The 18,575-nt window shown below is 51.8% G+C and overlaps 1 protein-coding gene across 2 annotated transcripts; it reads left to right on the plus strand.

Moving 5' to 3' along the window:
- The first annotated feature begins 4,086 nt into the window (after positions 1–4,086).
- FAIM2 (Fas apoptotic inhibitory molecule 2) lies at positions 4,087–18,014 on the plus strand. 2 transcript variants are annotated; one of them, XM_072358098.1, is made up of 12 exons: positions 4,087–4,742; positions 6,210–6,330; positions 8,164–8,267; positions 8,407–8,471; positions 8,991–9,044; positions 10,698–10,748; positions 11,153–11,192; positions 11,660–11,697; positions 12,746–12,833; positions 13,319–13,414; positions 14,970–15,023; positions 16,184–18,014. In XM_072358098.1, exons 1-12 carry the CDS (start codon positions 4,728–4,730, stop codon positions 16,331–16,333), a joined length of 876 nt encoding a protein of 291 aa, XP_072214199.1. In that variant the 5' UTR covers positions 4,087–4,727; the 3' UTR covers positions 16,334–18,014. The 2 variants fall into 2 exon arrangements, with proteins under 2 accessions (XP_072214199.1, XP_072214198.1); XM_072358097.1 differs by having other exon boundaries at positions 4,163–4,742; positions 6,210–6,390.
- The last annotated feature ends 561 nt before the right edge of the window (positions 18,015–18,575 follow it).

Raw genomic sequence — 18,575 nt, forward strand, 5'->3', positions numbered from 1 at the left:
TACATATAAAGATGCTGATGTGAACATTGCCCGTATCAAAGGAGAAACTGGGGGGAAAACAAGTCCAGGGTGAGGATGGAAGACTTGGATTCGGCCCCTTCCTCTGAAAACTCCTCTGTCTGACTTCCTTGGCAAAGCCAAGAGGTGACTTTGGCCCCAGGCTCTGGTTTTCCAGCAGTGAAGCAGATCTCATGCAGCAGACTGCGAGGCTGCCTGTGTTTGAGGTGCTGATAAGGCACAGAAATGCGGCCACATCCTGGCTGCAGGCTCCTGCTGCTCTCTGCCTGGGATGGATTTGCAAGCTTAGCATTGCTCAAAAATGCATTACGTCAGGGCCTGATTACAGGTGCAGGCTGCCAGTGGCGTAGGGAATGTCAGATAACTAATATGGCAATTACCTGGAGCTGATACCCTGTTTGATTAATAGTTATTCATGGCAAGCAAGGCGTGATGTGTCCCTGCTTAATGAAGACTAATTAAAAAAGCAAGAGAAGCAGGCAGGATTAGCTCTGAGCAACTTAAAACCCTGACACAGCCTCACGCTCTTTGCTTTCAGTTGGTGATGTGAAGGCTGGTTGCAGCTGTTGTCTACCCGGTGCTTTGGGGATGCACTGTGCCTCCTCCTGATGGCAGAGCATGGCTCAGGAACACGTTTTTGAAGCACACTTTGCAAGCGAGGGAATTGCACTTGCACAACAGTGTACTTCTCAAGTGACTTAGATGGCTCAGATATCTCTGCTCCCCTGGCTTTCAGGAAAGTATAAACATCCTTCAGGTATCTCCATTCCATCTGAAATACCTCTGAGCCATGGAGAATAAAAGATTTATTGCATATAAAGAGCTGTGTGGGTTTTCTTGCTTGGATGTAGGAGGTGAAGGTGCTGCCCAGACCTCAAAGCTCCTTTTCTCTTTAGAGAGAAGCTGCAGACAACTCCTCTTTCTCCCCAATAGACCAACCCTCATCTGTGCAGCAAATATTAGACACTGGAGAATCCCAGTGCCCTATTTATTAGGCATCCAAGCATCCAAACATACATGGGGATATATGAGGATGGGGGTTTAATATCTGTGTCCCCCAAGGAGAGGGAACCATCAGGAGTAATTCTATTCTCCCATTGTCACGCTGCCTCAAAGGGACATTCACACAGTTAAATGGAAGAAAATCAACACCTTTCCCAACGTTTCAGGCCAAAGCTTAAATCCCTATTCAGACAAAAGCTTCTGCTGGCTCTTGTAGTGTTTATTGTTCTCATTTTAATTGAAGCAGAGGGATTAATGCAGCTCTGATTTCCTTCACTGACTTCAATGAATTGCTCTTGAGCACAGACCAGGAACAGGGCTGGGGCTTTGCTTTATTTTTTTTTAACCCCATCTGAAGGACTTGCAAGTTCAATCCTGAATGTTTGTCCAGTACTTTGTTCAAGGTACATTGCAAGACTGGCATTGGTGGAACTGGAGTATGGATCATGGCAGGGTCGCTGCATTCCTCTGCTGCCCTTATTGCAAAGAAAAATCGGTTTCGTTTTGCTAATGAGGTCCTTAATGGACCAAAAGGAAGGGACTGAATGGAGAGAATGTGGCCAATCCCAACACACTGAAGGTCAGAGAGAGGGCTGAGCCTGGGGACAAGCTCCCTTCAATCACTCCTTAAGGGGTGTAGGAAGGAGGGCATTTTCCTCCTGTCTGGGCGATGAAGTTCAGGGCCAACGCATGTCTTTGCACAGACATTTGTAGGAAAATAACTATGCTCTATACGGTGCATTCCTCGTGTTCTAAAGAAGATTCTGCACACAGCTTGAAGGCGTCACTCCACGCATCACCCAAACCTGTTCTCTTCCCCCACTCCCAGCGCGGGTCTATTTGTGCAATTGCTTTCGTTTAGAGGTATTTGGTGCACGAGGTGGTGGGAAGAACATGTTCTTCTGGGGGTGACGAGTGAAGCGCACTCCTGAACGGCTGAACAACGTAATCCCAAGGAGTGCCCTGCTCTCGTGTTGCTCTGTTTTGTTGGCTGGTGCGTGCACGCGGGTTGTTACTCTCGCTGACGTGGTTTGCGGGTATCACGGATCTCACTTCCGTTTATTTTTCAGCCTCGCTGCTGTTTTCTGCAGTTCAATGAATGCAGCCAGCACGGCGTTAAGAAAAACAGGGCACACCAATCCCAGCCTTGCTTTGACCCCATGCCATGGGCAAACAATCGCAAGCAGCAGAGAGGTTCAATCAGGTGATGGCCCCCCAGATGCTCCCCTCTGCCTCATTGTGAGCCTGCTCTAATTAAAAGGAGGGCCTAATTCTCATCCAGCTGCTGTGGCTTTTGTAGGGATTTCCCTACAGGCAACAAAGAACTGATGGCATAAAGGATGGAGAGCGGTTGGGTATAAAAGCTCAGGCTGCAGAGTTGTGTTCTCTGCAGAAACCAGAGGGGAGAGCATCCTGCCCCGAGTAACTTCGGTTTGTTCAGCTCCTTGTAGCAAAGGGAAGATTTCTCTGCTCTTTGAGCCTGATGGAGGCTGTATCACCTGAAGGCTCAGTAGAAGCAATGAAGGTCTGAGCTGCCGATGGGAGGCTGGTGTTGACTCTTAGGACCCAATTCCCACCTTTCGTGGAGGTGAAGCTCTGGGGTGGCTCACATGGGGTCAGTGGTGAGCAGGGAGCTCTGCCTGGGTGCTGACCCAGCGCTGACTGTGATGGGACAAAGACCCTCAAGCACACGTGGGTTTTTTTCTATCACCCTTTCAGATTACTTTCCATGCATGCTCCCAGCCAAGGACCGAGCCCAGTGGCAGGATTTAACATTAATAATCCATGGATAATTCAGCAGCCTGAAAGCCTCGAGTAAAATCCTGCTTTTCTGGCTCTTTTTGAAGTGTGTGTCAGAGTGTTTGTTGCCAGTGGGGGCTTTTTCCCTCCCGGGAATAGGAGAAAACACACTCGCTCCTGGGTGTGCCACTGTGTGTTGATGCAGCAGATCCCATAATTATCCCATCTGGTTTTCTTTGCACCTCTTTTGATGCGGTTGAGCATCCGGTGAAGTTATTGTAATCCCTGCAGAATCCCTTGTGGATTTGGCAGGGTGTGACCTTGACAGATATATATATATATATATATATAGTGTTGTTATTATAGAGCCTGAAAGCTGTGTGTGTGCAGGAAAACAGCTGCCTCGTGTGGCTCAGTGCTGGACCAGCACTTGGTGGGGAGCTGCAGTGGGATGCTGAGGGTGCTGAGCAGTTGCAGGGATGCTGTGCTTGAGCACCTGTGGGTCTTACTTAATTATTTCATGGCTGGAAAAAGGCACAATGGATTTCAGAGCCCAGAGACAACAACCCCTGCTGGTGTCGGATCGGTTTTGGGGCTGTGCAATGAGGGAAGACTGAGCTCTGGGCTGGGACCGTCTGGGGTCCATTAAGAAAACAAGCATCTGTTTCTCACCATGTGTCACCTGGAGGTTCTGTCCCCTGATCTTGGATGGGGACTGAGGGTGATGTCACTGAGCTGAGCATCACCACTTCCTCATGCTTGGCTGCAGCAGCACAAACCTGACCCCTCTGGCACAGGTTTCCATCCCATAGCTTTGGACATGCCCAATTCTATGCCTCTGCTCAACCCTGAGCAGAATGAAAGCCCTTGAGGAGCTTGTGGTTAACGGGCACTTAATTGATTCTGAATGATCCTGACAAGTTTTTGCAGTCTTTGTGGTAATCTGATTGAATAGCTGGGGCTGGTCTGTATGGGTGCCAGCTGGGCTGCATTCCTTCACTTCCAGCTCATGTTTTTCTTTTAACCCTCCCATCAACCCCTTCCAAGGAAAGGCTGCAAATGATGGTGTTTCAATAAATTATTTACTTTAATTGCTATTTTTAGGGCTGCTTTTAGGGAGCCTGTGTACGTGGGTAGGCTTTCAGTTAGTTTGTTAGTTCTTTTGGTACCTTCTTTATAGGTTTGACCAGCGAATTCCTGATGTGATGCTGATGAAAAGCAAAGAAACAGAACAGTTGAGTCTAAAAAATGAGAGGCTGAGGAAGGACCATGAGGAGGATGTGGAGTGTTGTGGTGCCAGGACAGCTCCTGGGCTGAGCACACACAGGACACCTCCAGCCTCCTGGAAAGGGCAGCGCATGGGGGGAAGCTGAGCCTCTGCTTCTCTGCCTTGCTCTATGCAAAGCCTGTGAAGGGCCAGGGAAGGATCCAGGGCTGTGCATCACTCCTCCCTGCTGCTCTCGTGTTGGAGAGATCAACTCTGGCGTTCCTCTGCTCCACTGCTGCCCCATACCTGGCTACAGCAGGGCTCACTGGCTGCTGCTCCTCAGCTCATAGCTGGCTCTGGCACACAGCAGTGGTGCTGCAGCAGCACAGCATCCTTTACATCTCCCTCTCCTCTGCAGACTCTGCCTTGAGCTCAGCACCTCTGGGGGCAGCTGCTTTCCACCCGGCTGCTGCCTCCGCACGCATCCTCCCTGGTGTGCACCCTCCCCATCGCTGCCAGTGGCTGCTTGCCCTCATTTTGAGCTGTTTCTTTCCCAGCTTCCCCCTGTGCTGCAGGCTGGGAATGGTACGGTCCTCCCTCCAGCTCCCGTTGCTCCGTGGATATTGCTAGAAGGTGAAAGCATCAGTGTGAGCTGCAGCCGTTGCAGGCAGCCCCAAATCACTCGGAGAGGGAGCAGAAGGGGCTCAGTGCGAAGCTCTGTCTCTTCCCTCTGGGTCTGGCAGCACCTTAGCAAGGTGCCATGACCCAGGGCAAGGTAGGTGGGAGGTCAAGGCTGGGCTGGTGAGTCGTCATGCATGCGTTAATTATTGCATGGTTCTGGGGGCGGGGAGGGGGAATGGGTTGGATGGAGAGGGTTTAAGGGATAAAGCAATTGTTGTGGAGGGGGGAGCTGGGTGCCTGAGCAAAGCCCGGTTTGGGGGTACGGTGATACCTGTAACAGTGATGTTTTGGTGGAGGAAGGGGATGGAGCAGTCACTGTGGGGCTGGTGGCTGCTTCTCATGGTGCTGGATGCGGAGCTCAGCCCATCCATGGCTGTTTCTTGCCTCCCCATCCTGGATACGGGGGTGCTCGTGCTTTCCCATCACTCCCCACCCAGCACTTGGCACTGCAGCTCCTGATGCAGGGAGCTCCGTCTTTTGGGGCTCACTGATGCTCTGATCCTGGGGGATGGGGGGGTGGGGGTGGTGTGTATCCTCTGCCAGCACAGTGCACCATTGCCATGGCAACAGTGCTGGAGGCTGCCTGGATGCAGTGCTGGCCCTGCATGTCTCCTTGGGTATCTCAGGGAGTTCTGCATGGTCCTGGCCACCATAGAGAGCAGAGCAGAGGCTGTGGCAAGATCATCCCAAAGCAGATGTGTGTGCATCCAAGTGAGGCATCCAGCCTTATTTCTAAGGGTTTGCTGCACCTTTAATTCAAGACCTTGTTGCAGGAGCAGTGCTATGTTGGTGATGGTTCACTGTTCTGCTTCTTTCTGGGGGCTTCCAGCCCCACATCCCTGTGGCCTGTGGGGTCCTTGGCGCTGAGCTAGCACCTGCATTGGCAGCAGGAACAGGATGCCAGGCTCATGGCTCACCCTGGGACAACAGGGAAGGTTAAATGGATGGAAGGTTAAATGGATGCTGTTCTCAGGTAGCCTGAGGTTGGCTCTTGGCTGGGATCTCCTATTCTGGCTACATGGGTTCCCAAATCTGTTTGGTGCATCTTCAGATTGTGCATCTTTGGGCGAACGAAGAAGAATGAGCAGCTTTGGTGCAGGTGGAGGTAATGCTGGAGGCCTAAATCACAGCACTTCGTCAGGGATGGGAGAAACTGCCCAAAGTGGAGATACCAGTGAAAACAGAAGAGCTGAGGGTTTTTCTTGTCTAGAAACTGAAAGCTTTTATTCCAAGAGAAGGAGCTCAGAAAGGCGTGGGCTCCAAAGCAAAAAATGACCTGGATGCTTTCCAGAGTTATGCCTGAGCTGAGGCACAGCTGTGTGCCCTCAGCCCTGGTTTATCTGCAGCTTTTCATCCCCTTTGTCGTGTTGTGTCCTCCTGTTTCTCCCTCAGTCAGAGGATGCACTTCCTTGGGGGGCTGCTGGGTCACCTTTCTCTGCAACCTGGGACCAAATGAGGGATCCCCAGACCTCCACTTCTGTCCTGAATTCACCTTGAAAGGCAATTCTGTTCTATTCTGTACCCTAATCTTTTTCTATTTCCCCCCCTTCTTCCTGTGCAGCTCACAGTGAACAACAAACCCCCCAACCCTGAGGGGCAGGGGGAGAAGAAGGACAATGCTACAGCCCCACCGGCCCCTCCAACCTATGAGGAGGCAACAGCAGGAGAGGGGCTGAAAATGGGTACTTACCCTCCTCCCCCATCCGTCCCATTGCACCCCAGCTGGGCTTATGTAGACCCCAGTGAGTACCCATGTTGGGGGGGTGGGGGGAAGTTGGTGCAGAGGTTTCCCCCCTTGTAGAAGGGAATGGAGCCAGGGATGGGGGAGCTGGTGTGATCTGTGGTAGGGATGCCCATAGGGGTATGGCTATTAGCTATAAAAAATGTATGCCTTTAGGGGGTCAGAAAGAGAGGATAGATAACTTCCCAGCTTGCTGTAACCACCATCTGGGTCTTCCTGCTATTGTGATGGATTAGGATGAGTGAAGCCCAAACGGGTTGGGGTGCCAGCATTTTGGGGTTCCCAGGGGACTCATTTTGGTGCTGCATCATCCCTTGCTCCATCCTGACAAACCTGGCTGGGTTTTCCCTCTGCGGCTGTTCCCTGTGCACCATGTCCTCATCCCTGACACTGTTTCTGAATTCACATTCTCTCCCTGCTCCCTTGCAGGTCTCGGTGGGGTGGGATGCAATGGGGCTCTGCTTAGTGGCTCACATGAGACTACATAGCAGTGACACGTGGCTCTGGGGCTGCTTTCTGGAGTCCCACACTGGGGACACCACCATGTCTCCAACGGGGCTGTGGGTGGGAAGTGGTTGCTGCTGGGGATGCTGCAGGGCAGGAGGAAAGCCCTCCATTCCTCGGAGGCATTGAGGTGCGATGTGGTGCTGGATGCTGTGATTGCTGTGACGCAGGAGGCACAGCGGTGCCCCGGGGACACAGACCTCAGGTGCTCAGTGATAACAGACCGTGCAGAAATGAGGATGCACAGAGGAGCATGTCCCTGCTGGGGCACAAGGGGTTCATTAAGCACCAAAAGAGCACGAGGGATTTATTTGCTGCCGGGGGGCATCTGGAGATGAGGCTTCTGCATTAAGAGCAGGCGGCCTTTGGCCAGTAAAGCAGAATAAATTCAGGGCTAGGGCTCTGAATTGGGCTTTACTGCAGCACTCCTCTTTGTGGGTCTTCCATCCACCTGCCCAAAGGAGCTGAGAATCAATGAGCTGTGAAGCTCTGAGTGGGAGGAGAGGCATCTGCCAAACAGGTGGAGATGGGACTGTATAAGCACATGTCATTACATGAGCCCTGTTCCCATAGGAAACCCGGCCTGCAGATGGTTAGTAACACAGATGGGGGTTTTTGGAAGAGAAGTAGCATGCAGAGATGATGTGTGAAGGCTGCAGTGGGTTTGGTGTATGTGGTTTGTTTTGTTCTTGAGTGGAAGCAGCTCCAGCAGCAACAGCGTGCACCGTGGAGCCCTTGGGAGGGCAGAGGTGCAGGGATTGTAGGGAAGGTGCTGAGCAGGGGTTGCACTGCAGTTATTTCCTCTTGCTGCTAAATCATCCTGACTCCATGCATAGAAATTGGATGTAGGGATGGAGCTGAAATGAGCCGCTCTAGGAAGGAAGGATGTGCTGTTGGCAGCCACAACCTGAGCTCAGGCAAATACAGAGCTGAGAGGGAATCCTCCTGTACTGGAGTATGATGGAGGTGCTGAGTCACAGCTCCTCTTGGGAATGCTTTAATATTCAGCAAAAGCTGAGTGAGGACACAGTGTGAGCCCTCTAATTACCTTTAGAGATGTGCCGTTCCTGTAGGCAGGGATTAACCCTCCTGTCCTTGTTGAGTTGGGGTTTGTGGAAGGGTCTTCCCATTTCTCATCCTTGGGGATGCTCCTTGCATGATACACAATTCTATGTTATGGTGCCTTCACTTTGGGGCCTCCTGAGCTGAAATCAGTCACCAAGGACACATCATTACAGCTGGATGGGGCTGATCTCTGCCTTTTCTTCAGGCACGAGCCCCAGCTATGGCAGCGGGGCATACCCTGGAGACACAGAGATGCTCACATCCTTCAGCTGGGATGACCGCAATGTGCGCAGAGTGTTCATCAGGAAGGTAAGGGCTGGAGCTGTGCCCCCATACTAAGCTTCCTGCAGGGCCATGAGCCCAGCTCTGCTCTTTGGGACCTGGCTGTGGTGGCTGTGGCCCCCCCAGGACCGTGAAGTGGGTCTCCCATGGGTGCCTCTCACTGCAGGTTTATGCCATCCTGATGGTCCAGCTCCTGGTGACTCTCGTCATTGTTGCTTTCTTCACCTTCTGGTAGGTCCTTCTTGATGTCCCTTGAATGACGTGTTGCCCCTTTGGGTGCCACTCCCAGCAGAGATGGGGAGTCTCATCCTCACACTCAGCAGCTGCTGCTGCTCCGTCCCTGAATCATTTTGCCCTTGGAGTTACCAACACTATCAGAATCCATCCTATGTTCCTGCAGAAGCAGACACCCCACAGCTCTCCAGCTCGGGTGACTGAGCGTTGTAGGCACTGCAGCTCACATTGTCCATGGAATGAATAATGGATCACTGTCAGCCTGAGGAGATGACCTCCTCCATTGCATCTGAGCAACAACACGAGCCTGAGGTCACTGATAGCAGCAGGGCCGTCTCCCTGCTGTGACAGCTTGGATTGCTTTCTGGTTGCTCGCTCTGGGTAGAGCCCGCTGTGTTTGTGCACATAGCTCCTGCTGTGTCACCTCGTGAGCATTCCCAGGTTTAATTCAGCAGTAAGCTGTGAAGTGATTGGCATTTCCATGCTCTCTGCTCAGTGTTCCTTTCTGTTTTGCAGTGAACCGGTCAAGGGGTACGTCCAGGTGCACTCTGGTTGGTACTGGGCTTCCTAGTGAGTATCTGTCCTCTCTATGGCCATGCATGTGCCAAACAGCTCTGGATGTGGCATTGTGTTCTCCTGGCCCTGCTTGAGTTTGCATAGGGTGGCAATCATGCTGAGGTTGCCATCACAGGGCAGCTTTCAGTGCTCAGGATTTGGGGCTCCATTCATTAGGTGAGCCTGGTCCCAAAGGTCAGAGGGGAAGGAGTCTGGCTGCAACCCTGTGTGTTAATACGTTTGCTGTGGTGCTGTTTTCTGGATGCTGTGTGTGTTAGTGCTGCTAATTAAGCAGACAGAGAGTGCGATGCAATTGCCCATGAGTGACATTCTGTGAACCTGTCCTTAATTAGTTACACCCACATCACAAAATGTGTCCAAGCCTGGAGTTGAGACGCCTGCTTATGTAACTTAGAAAACAGCTCCAAAATAGCACTAACAGGAGGAAACTGGCACCAGCATTGACCTTAGAGGAGAATTTGCTCCTTCCTGACCCGCTGATAGATTGGAGAGCTGTGCTGCCTTGAGGAAAGAAAAGACCTGAACAGAACTTGGGCTTGGCTTCCCCTTTGGGCACACTTGCAGCCTTCTCAGCAGTGGGCATCTGCCTCCTGGCCTTCAGGAGGAGCAAGTGAATCTGGGGACAGGTGGAGAGACTTCATTTGGGTCTGTCCCCCTCAGCAAACCCACCTTTCTCCCCAGCTCCCCACATCTCCAGCCCCTTGTCCTGGTTGGCTCTCCTTCATGCACAGACATCACCTGTATATCTGCACCTCTGCAGTACAAGTGGGTGCCCCGGGGTGTCTTCTCACTGCTGAAGGAATAATGCAGGAGCAGATGATGAGTGTAGGGGAGGTGCAAAGCGGATGGACAGCAGCAAAGCTCTCTCTCTGCTCCCAACACGAGCGCTTTCCTGGTTTCCCTGCGGGAGAGCAGAGCTCAGGTTTATCTCTGCTGCATTTATCATGGCCCGTGGCCTTTGCCGTCACGTTCATTTATTAGACCCAAGGTGAGTGGCTATCGTGCTGCCATCGGCATGCTTGGAAGCTGCTTTCCCCCAAGGCACGAGGGTGAAAGTGGGTGAGCAGGTTCCCACTGCGCCGGACCCCATCAGCGTGGTGGAAAAACACTGCTGCGTGACAGCGGGGCACAGGGACCATCCCTCTGCTCTGGGCTTGATGCTTTGCTAAAGGGTGGAGGTCACGTCCCTTCTCCAGCACAGAGCATCCCGCTGTCCTTAAGCAAGCTGCCTAAAGCAGAATTCACAGAGCTGGTGGGGGGAAGGCTGCAGAAATGCCCCTATGATGCCACTGAGCAGGGCAGGTGTTGGAAATGAGAGGCACAACTTGGCTGCATCCACCCCAGCCCCACGAGCAGCAGGGACGTGTCCATAACAAACACCTTCTGGTGCTCTATGGTCTCTATTCTAAACCATCCTTCAGGGTTTTGTTCAAGGGTGGGTGCTCTGTCCCACCTCAGGGATGGGTGTAAAGCAGGAAGCTTCAGCAAAAGGCACTTCATGCGTTGCTTCAGCCTCAGCTTTGGCACTGTGCTGCATTTGAGCAGTGCGCTGGAGCATTAAAACTTGTCACCTGGGGGCTCCTCTCTTGCATCAGCACACAGTGCTTGTGTTTGCCCCCTTTGATCTGCTCTTTTTTCTCTTTGCAGTGCTGTTTTCTTTGTGACCTACCTGATTCTTGCTTGTTGCTCTGGGCCCAGGTAAAATGTTTTCTTTCTGGATTAAAAACAGTGCAATGAAGTGAAGGATGAATGATATCTTGCTTCAAACATGACCAGCAGCATTGCAGAGATGGGACGGGGCTGTGATTCCAGGCCTGGTGCAGTGACGTGTTGCTGCTGGGGAAGGGGGGAGAATGAGCTGCTGTATTGCTCTGTATGTTCACTGTTAAATACTGCAGAGAACCATCTGCTTTTGCCCCCCCTGGCTGCTCTGCTGGGATATCAGAGGGGCATTAGGGTCCTTTGTGCTCAGGAGCACATAAATCCAACCCCCATCCCCGCTGGGATGAGTGTCCTCCCCTGTACCACCACTTACGGGCCATTAATTACATGGCACATCTGATTGCATCCTGCTGATCAGCCCCTGTTTCTTTGCTTTGCAGGAGGTATTTCCCATGGAACCTGATCCTGCTGAGCATCTTTGTAAGTGCATCTGAACAGTGTCTGCTCTGCCTCTCCAACCACTGTGAGCTTCACAAGGACTCCAGGCAGGAGAAAAAAGGCCCTGCTGTGAATTCCTGCAGGAATTCCATCCTCTGATTGCCCTGCACTCGGGCTGAGGAGCTGCAATTGAACTAGAATGTGATAAGAAGGGAAGAAGGGAGCCTCTGTTTAGAGCCAAATGCCTGCGGAGGCTGCACAGTCATGGGAGTGGGGTAGTCCTGCGCAGGAGGGGGGAAGGTGGGACTGCTCTCATGTATTTTAACCCATTCCCATGGATATTCATCATTGATATGTATGAAACTCTGCAAAGATTGCTGCTCTTGGGCATCAGTTTGAGGTTGCACAGCCCTTGTGGTTATCACTGTCGCTGCAGTTCAGATGCTCTACCTGCTCAGTGTCTCCTTGGGATGTGAACACAAGAATAATACTGTTCTCTCTCCTCCCAGACCCTCTCCATGGCTTATCTCACTGGGATGCTTTCCAGGTGGGTTGAGCATGCGGTCCTGGAGGTGTCCTTCCTTATCCCATGTGTGACCTTTCCTCCCTTCTGAACCATAGGGGCCACCTGAGCCCTGTGCATCAGCAGCAACCTGAAACAAAAACTTTCCCTCTGAAAACACCAAAATACCCTTTTTTACCTAAAGGAAACTCTCCAGAAAGAAGTGTTAACCCCTTCTTCTCCACTGCTGGGGCGGCACAGGGTAATTCATGGCTGTGCTAAACCCTATAGGAGAGCACTGAAGAGCCCTCCTGCTTGCACAGGTGGGCTATAGGGCACTGCCATAGGTTGATCTCACCCCTTGCAATGAGCAGACAGGGCTGGAGTGACACAAGGAGAGCTATTTTTTCCCCAGCTGTTTTGTTTTGTGCTCCCTCCTTGCTTGTTTTTGCTGATATGCTCCACTCGGATCAGCTCTGGTTCACATGGGGCCCTGGTGATGAGGCAGTGGGTGTTGGTGGATGTGTGCAGCAGACAAAGAAAGCGACAGCTTCAGCAGCCCAGGGAAAATACCAGAAAATAGGGGGGAATACCAGAGATAGTTTTCTGTAATGAAACTGAAGGAAAGAGCAGGAGCACAGCTCTTAGGGCTGAGCATGGTGCTGGAACCGAGGCAGCATCAGACACAGCAATACACATTCTTTATGATACATATATATCTATCACCATGCAGTCCTCCTAGCTGTTCACATCCCACTGTGCAGATTATCAGTGCTCAACCCCTTGTTGCAAGCAGCTAACAGTGGCTTTTGCAGCTTTCTGACTTCTCATTGTGCTGCGGTGACGTTTGTCACTCTATTTTTATTGCCTCTCAGTTTGAATCCTCCCCTTCTCCATCTGTCCATGCACAGAGAGATTTTTATACTCAGTCCCATCTTAACTGCTCCTGAGCTCCCGAGGGGGGGGGGGGGGGGGGGCACAGATATGCCTTCCTGCCTATTCCCTTCCCCCCCCCTCTATTTAAAGCAGGAGGAAAACCCACCTGGGCCTTTCTCAGGCCCCCAGAAAACTGGTTTTGCTGTTAATTTTGCAGTTATTATGACACCAAGTCGGTTCTCCTGTGCCTGGGGATCACTGCCCTGGTGTGTCTTTCTGTCACCATCTTCAGCTTCCAGACCAAGGTCGGTCCCTGTGGGTGAGAAGTGGAGGGGGCAGGTCTGTAGGAGCAATCTGAGGGATGCTGGGGTGCAAAGAGAAGGTTATGGCAGCTGTTGGGGTGAGGGATGGGTCAGGGGTATAGAGGGGTCAGAAGATGCTAACATATAGGGTGAGCTTGTTGTGATATTTGAGTTGGTTTTTAGGACTGAGTTGGGATGCAGGAAGGCACTAACACAAATGTATAGGAAGGGTTTCTGGGTGTTTGGGATGTGATAAGTACTGGGCTCTTCTCCATAGAAACAAGAGGGATGTGGTGAGTGTTTGGCTCTGTCATGCAGTCAGGTGGGTGCTGGGCTGTAGGACCTGAGGTGCAGATGAAGCAATTGCCTCCAGCAGCAACGTGGAAGTGGTGCTGGGAGTTGGGGGGGCTGGAGACGTGGGGCTTGGATCCCTTCACTGCCCCTTGCTCCAGTACCTACCCTTGTAACACCGCTCTTTGCCTCTGCAGTTTGACTTCACCTCCTACCAGGGCATCCTCTTCGTGATGCTGATGGTGCTCTTCTTTGGTGGCATCATCCTGGCTGTGATTCTGCCCTACAAATATGTGAGTAAAGAGACGTGTTCCTCTTTCCTCTTGCCTGCTTGTACAATCAGATATCAGGTTGTGGGACAGCACTGGCCTGGGGCTGGAGGAAGTTTGCTTCTGTTCCTGGAGCTGCATAGTGACCCTATGGCAGATGGCACCACCTGCTTGTGCCTCAGTTTCCCCTTCAGTAAACTCAGGGTGGTGAGCATGTTTGTGCTGGGCTGCCCCAGACCAAGTGGGCTCATAGCCCAGATTGAGGCAGAACTGAGCCACACAGCATGGGACGGAGTCTTGTGTTAAGTCTCGAATCTCACATTTCTCCTATAGAATGAAGCTCCTCTGGAAGGTGGTTCAAACCACAAGAGTTCAAACCACCTCATTGCTCCTCCACTTGCCTCCAGACCCTCTTGCATGGATCCAGCCCTCTCCCCAGCCTTCACATGGCTCTCTGCATCCCTGCTCCTGCCATGAACCCGGTGTTGGCTGGGACCACACCTTGCCAAGAGCTTGGCGTGGCAGCACGGAGAATCTGGTCCTCATCCAAGAGCACTTCATTAGGTGAACTGTCACTCAGGCAAAAGCCTGACAGATTCTGAATGGTTCTGATGAAAGCAGGAAGGCGTGTGGGGCTCTGTACCACCATTAATCACATGGGATGCCTCCTGGTGCTGTGACAGCAGCACCTGGCTTTGCTCACAGCAGCCTCTAAGCGCCCTCCAAACCCCGCACATCTTTCTGGGTCATGCTTTAAGAATCAGACCTAGAGGAGATGCTCCATTAGTGCCAGCCCTGGACTTAACCTGATGATGGAAAACGAGCAGCCTGGTATTTCCAAAACAAGGATCATGGCATTTTGTTGGCTTCAGATCAACCTCCTTTCTTCTGCAACATGAGGGTAAAGCAGCTTGCGGTGCCAATCCGCTGCCATTACAGTGTTGAGACAACTGCTCTTTATCTTGTAGTCTGTCAAGATAAGCATAGCTAGAGGCAGCAGGTAATGAGCTTGTCTGTCTTGGGCAGGCTGCAATCTCTGGGTTGAATCAGCCATCCATGTGGGCAACCTATAGTGGAATAGCAGTGCACTGGTTTACCATGCGCAGCAAGCAGGGCTGAGGCTGGCTCTTCATCCCATTGAATCTCCTGCTGTGATTCCAACAGATGAATATCGTCCCGCTTTCATTAATATACAGAACGTGGCCAGAGCCAGTAATTGGAGTTTCTTCCCATGGGATCAGCTCATCTGGATAAGCAAACGCCTCCTGTGGCTGCTGCAGGATGGGTTTCCACCATGGAAAGAGGTGTTTGCTGGCACTGAGTTGAAGTAAATGTGGAAACACAACACGTGGCCTTGGAAACTCGTGAGCCAGATGGACATAAAGGCAGAGTGTGGCAGGGAACTGAGACACGAGGACTTACTCTTTGCTAAAACAAGCTCTGCATTTGGTCTGATCATGGTGCATATTCCAGGGCTATTAGTGTGCTTTCCTTAGCTCACATCCTGCTATCATATCTGTGTCAGGTCCCAGTTAAGCAGTTCTCTTGCAGGCACTGATGGGTGGGTTTGTTTCTCCAGGTCCCCTGGCTCCATGCGATCTACGCTCTGCTTGGTGCCATCATCTTTACCATGGTAAGTAGGGCTGGGGGTGCTGGCAGGCAATGTAAGCAAGTAAATATGGCTCTTCATAATAAATATAAATATTGCTTTTATTTTTTTTTTACCTGGAAAGGTGCTTAGGGAAGGAGAAAGAGTAAATCAAAGGACTGTAGAGAGCTTTACATCTGCAAATGGCTCACAAATAGCAATTAGCACGGTGACCTCAGCTTTGACCTGGGGAGGTGTTGGTGTACGTGATGGTGCTGTTGCAGAGCATGGTGTGATGGGCAAACCCATGCTGCAAGCGCAATAGTAGGTGTGAACAGCAGAAAGCGTTGTAAGGACGGGTCAAAAGGCAATTGAGAGTGGGAGGAGAGACTTTGGCACAGCAGCAGGGGCCCATTGTGGGGCTCAAGGGGAACTTAGGGGTAAAATGAGGCTACGAAAGTGCACAAGGCCAAGGCAGGGCCAGTTGGGTTGGAATGGATCGAGGTCTGGGTATGACCTTCACTCCAGGAGAACAGTCAGAGGCGACGGGTTGGGATCAAGGAGCATTGGGAAGCTCCATTGCAAGCAGCAAAATCCCTGAGATAGGGCAGTTCCTCTAAAGATGAACAGGCTCCATTCATTCCTTGGGCTGCTCCCTTGCTGCCCTCCTGTGAGCCCTCTCCCTGAGCGTGTCCTGGCAGTGCCCTGCTTGCATTAGGGTGTGGGAATCGTCTGGGAAGATGCTTGGCTCTACCTTGAGGTGGGGGTCAGGGAGAGGGCTGCCTTGGGGCTCAAGGCGGTGCTCATTGGGCATGCTGTGAATAAGAGCAGTTGAGCAATTTAATTTATTAGCTAATAAAGTCATTTCAAGTGAGCCCGGGTATTTCTTCTGTGATTCACGATTGAAGACTCTTCTGAGAAATACGAGGAAGCTAAACACCTTATAATCACCCCATAAACTTCAGTCAGAAGCTGTGCCAGGCTTGTCAGCTCTGCCTGCCCATGCTCTGGGAAATGGGGTGGTAGTGACGGGTGGGAGAGCAAGGATGCCAACTGAGCCCTGCAGAACCCCATACTAAGGCTGTACGCAGGCTGGGACAGCAGCAGAGTAGAGGGGAGATGGGCAAAACCATGAGCTTGGAGCTGTGAAGCTTCTTGTGCAAAATCTGCTCATGACTGTCACTGGGTTTCCTCTTTTCCCACAGTTCCTGGCCTTTGATACGCAGATGCTGATGGGGAATCGCCGATACTCGCTGAGCCCAGAGGAATACATCTTTGGAGCTCTCAATATCTACCTGGACATCATCTACATCTTCTCCTTCTTACTCCAGTTCTTTGGCTCCAGCCAGGAGTGAGCACAGCAGGGCAGTATCTTCTCTCTGTTAGCTAGATGCAAGTGTGTAAAAGAAATCTTAAAAAGGAAAAGAGGGTTTAAAAGAACGACAGCAAAACAACCCACCCTTTCTGGCCCACTAGCAGGCTCCATTCTATCAGCTGAGCAAAGCTCCTGGGTTCCTTTATGCAGCTTGTATATATGCTGTTAAGCCTTTGTGACCCAGACAGCAAAGCAGGGCTTAAGTGTGATGTCTCTCCTGCTCCCTCCACTCCTACTGAGCTCAAACCAGACCAGAGACCGGGAGGCACGAGGCTGAGGTTTTCTCTTCCCCAGAGGCTGTCAGAGCTGCCTGGACGTGGTTGGATGTTGAAGTGCTGGGAACAGCTCTGCAAAGGGAAAATGATGTCGAAGGAGGAGAGGAAGGGAATGTTGAATGTTGCTAGGATGCTGGCAAGAAAAACAGCTGAACAAAGGGAAAAAACAGCTTGGGAAGCCTGTCTTCCCCCAACCCCCCCAAGTGTCTTGAGATCCATGGTCCTAAGTGGTTGCTACCCAAAGACTGAGGGTGAACACCTGTTGCTTGTAACAGCAACATTAGTGTTGGCTACAGGGAGGTGTCTCCCATCTCCAGACGTGGAGCAGAGTGCACACAGGTAACTTTCCATCTTCCCCTTGCTCACGTTCCCCTGTTTGGGGATTGGCTGGCTGATTTCTAACCGTAAAGCTCCATGTGGAGATAAGGGGCCTTTTGCTCTTATTTAGAAAGCGATCCTTGCTGCTGATAGAACCCGTATCTTCAATCTCCCTGGAATGCTGGTGCAAATGCGTCACTGGGCTGCCTCTAGCAATCCCCACGTCTTAGAGAAGGGCTCTGCCAGAATGCTCTGTGCTGCACATTCCTCTGCTTCTGCTGCCCCAGCTGTTACCCCTCACATGTCGCATCCTCCCACTGCACGTGTTCCGTGCCCTGAGCTGGGCAGAGGAAAAGGAAAGTTACTGTACAGCAGTCAGTAAGGAAAAATGATGCTGCAAGCCCTCAGCAGCTCTACTGACCTTGTTGGTAATGCAGGAGCGGAGCCGATGCTTTTCATCTCTCCCTTCAAGAAAGAACCAACCAGCAGGTTGGTCCCTCTTCCTGCACCGGGACTTCTCACAGTCGGACCTGGGGAGGAGAACACAGACCTGCAGCCCACTCTGGATCTCTCGCTCTTATTCCTTCTGGTGTGGAGTAACTCGGCTGCTTCTCTCTCCTGGCTTTCTGCTCCCACGTGGGAAAAGCTTGCATGGCGTCTGCTCCATCTCGGGGCCACCTGAGCAGGGGTGACTTGTATGTCCCTCTGCAGGGCTCCCTTCCTGCATGTGTCCTGCCTCCTCTCAGTGCCATCCCTGCAGCTTGCTGCTCACCCAAACCAGACAGAGATCACTTGAAGGTGGAAGTCCCCATGGGGCTGAGCATCACAGGGTTAGGGGTGAGGAACGACCATCATTGGATTCCCCCTGGGTTCCTCACCCTGCTGCACAACAGAGGTGCTGGGCTGCTTCTCTTTTGCCATGTGGACGTCCCTTATTTGAGGCCTGCATTGCCTGGCCCCTGGCTCTGTATCCCCGTGCTCCTTTTGTCCACCCATTCTTAACGATTTCAGAAACAGGGTTTTGTATTTTCTCTGAACGTTGCTAAATAAACCGTTGCAAAACCGTCAGCGTTGTTCTGTTCTGAGGTCAGAGCGGAGGATGCTTTGGTTGCACAGCTGAAATGGGAAACATAAACAGGACTGTGGCGTGACGTGGCGTGGCTCAAGGTTTTAATGCAGACCAGACGGTTCTTTCTCTGCTTATGGCCAAAGAATGCATCCTATGTGAAGCAATAAAGTGCTCATGGCTTTAGCACAGCCGCCATGCATGGAGTATCTGAGAACTGAGAGCCAGAGGACTCCTTGGGTATGAGCAGACTCTTTGAGGCTTGGGTTGAGCTGATGTCGGATTCCAAACCAACAAAGCAGAGGCAAATGCTGCAAGGAAACGCTCGGAGCATTTTCCGCTGCCTCTGGAGAAAGATCTGCTGCTCAAAGCCTCGAGCATCACCTGGTGGATGGCAGCAAGGCTGTGGGTGTGGGCTGCCTGGGCTTCAGTAAAGCTTCTTACTCCGCCTCCCACAGGACTGTCCTGGAGGAGCTGCAGCCCACGATCTGGGATGATCTGGGAGGTCTTTGCGAACCTTCATGATTCTACGATTCAATGTTTCCTTCACCCCCACCCCAACG

The sequence above is a fragment of the Excalfactoria chinensis genome, chromosome 28 (genome assembly GCF_039878825.1).
Source record: "Excalfactoria chinensis isolate bCotChi1 chromosome 28, bCotChi1.hap2, whole genome shotgun sequence".
Classification (NCBI taxonomy): Eukaryota; Metazoa; Chordata; class Aves; order Galliformes; family Phasianidae; genus Excalfactoria; species Excalfactoria chinensis.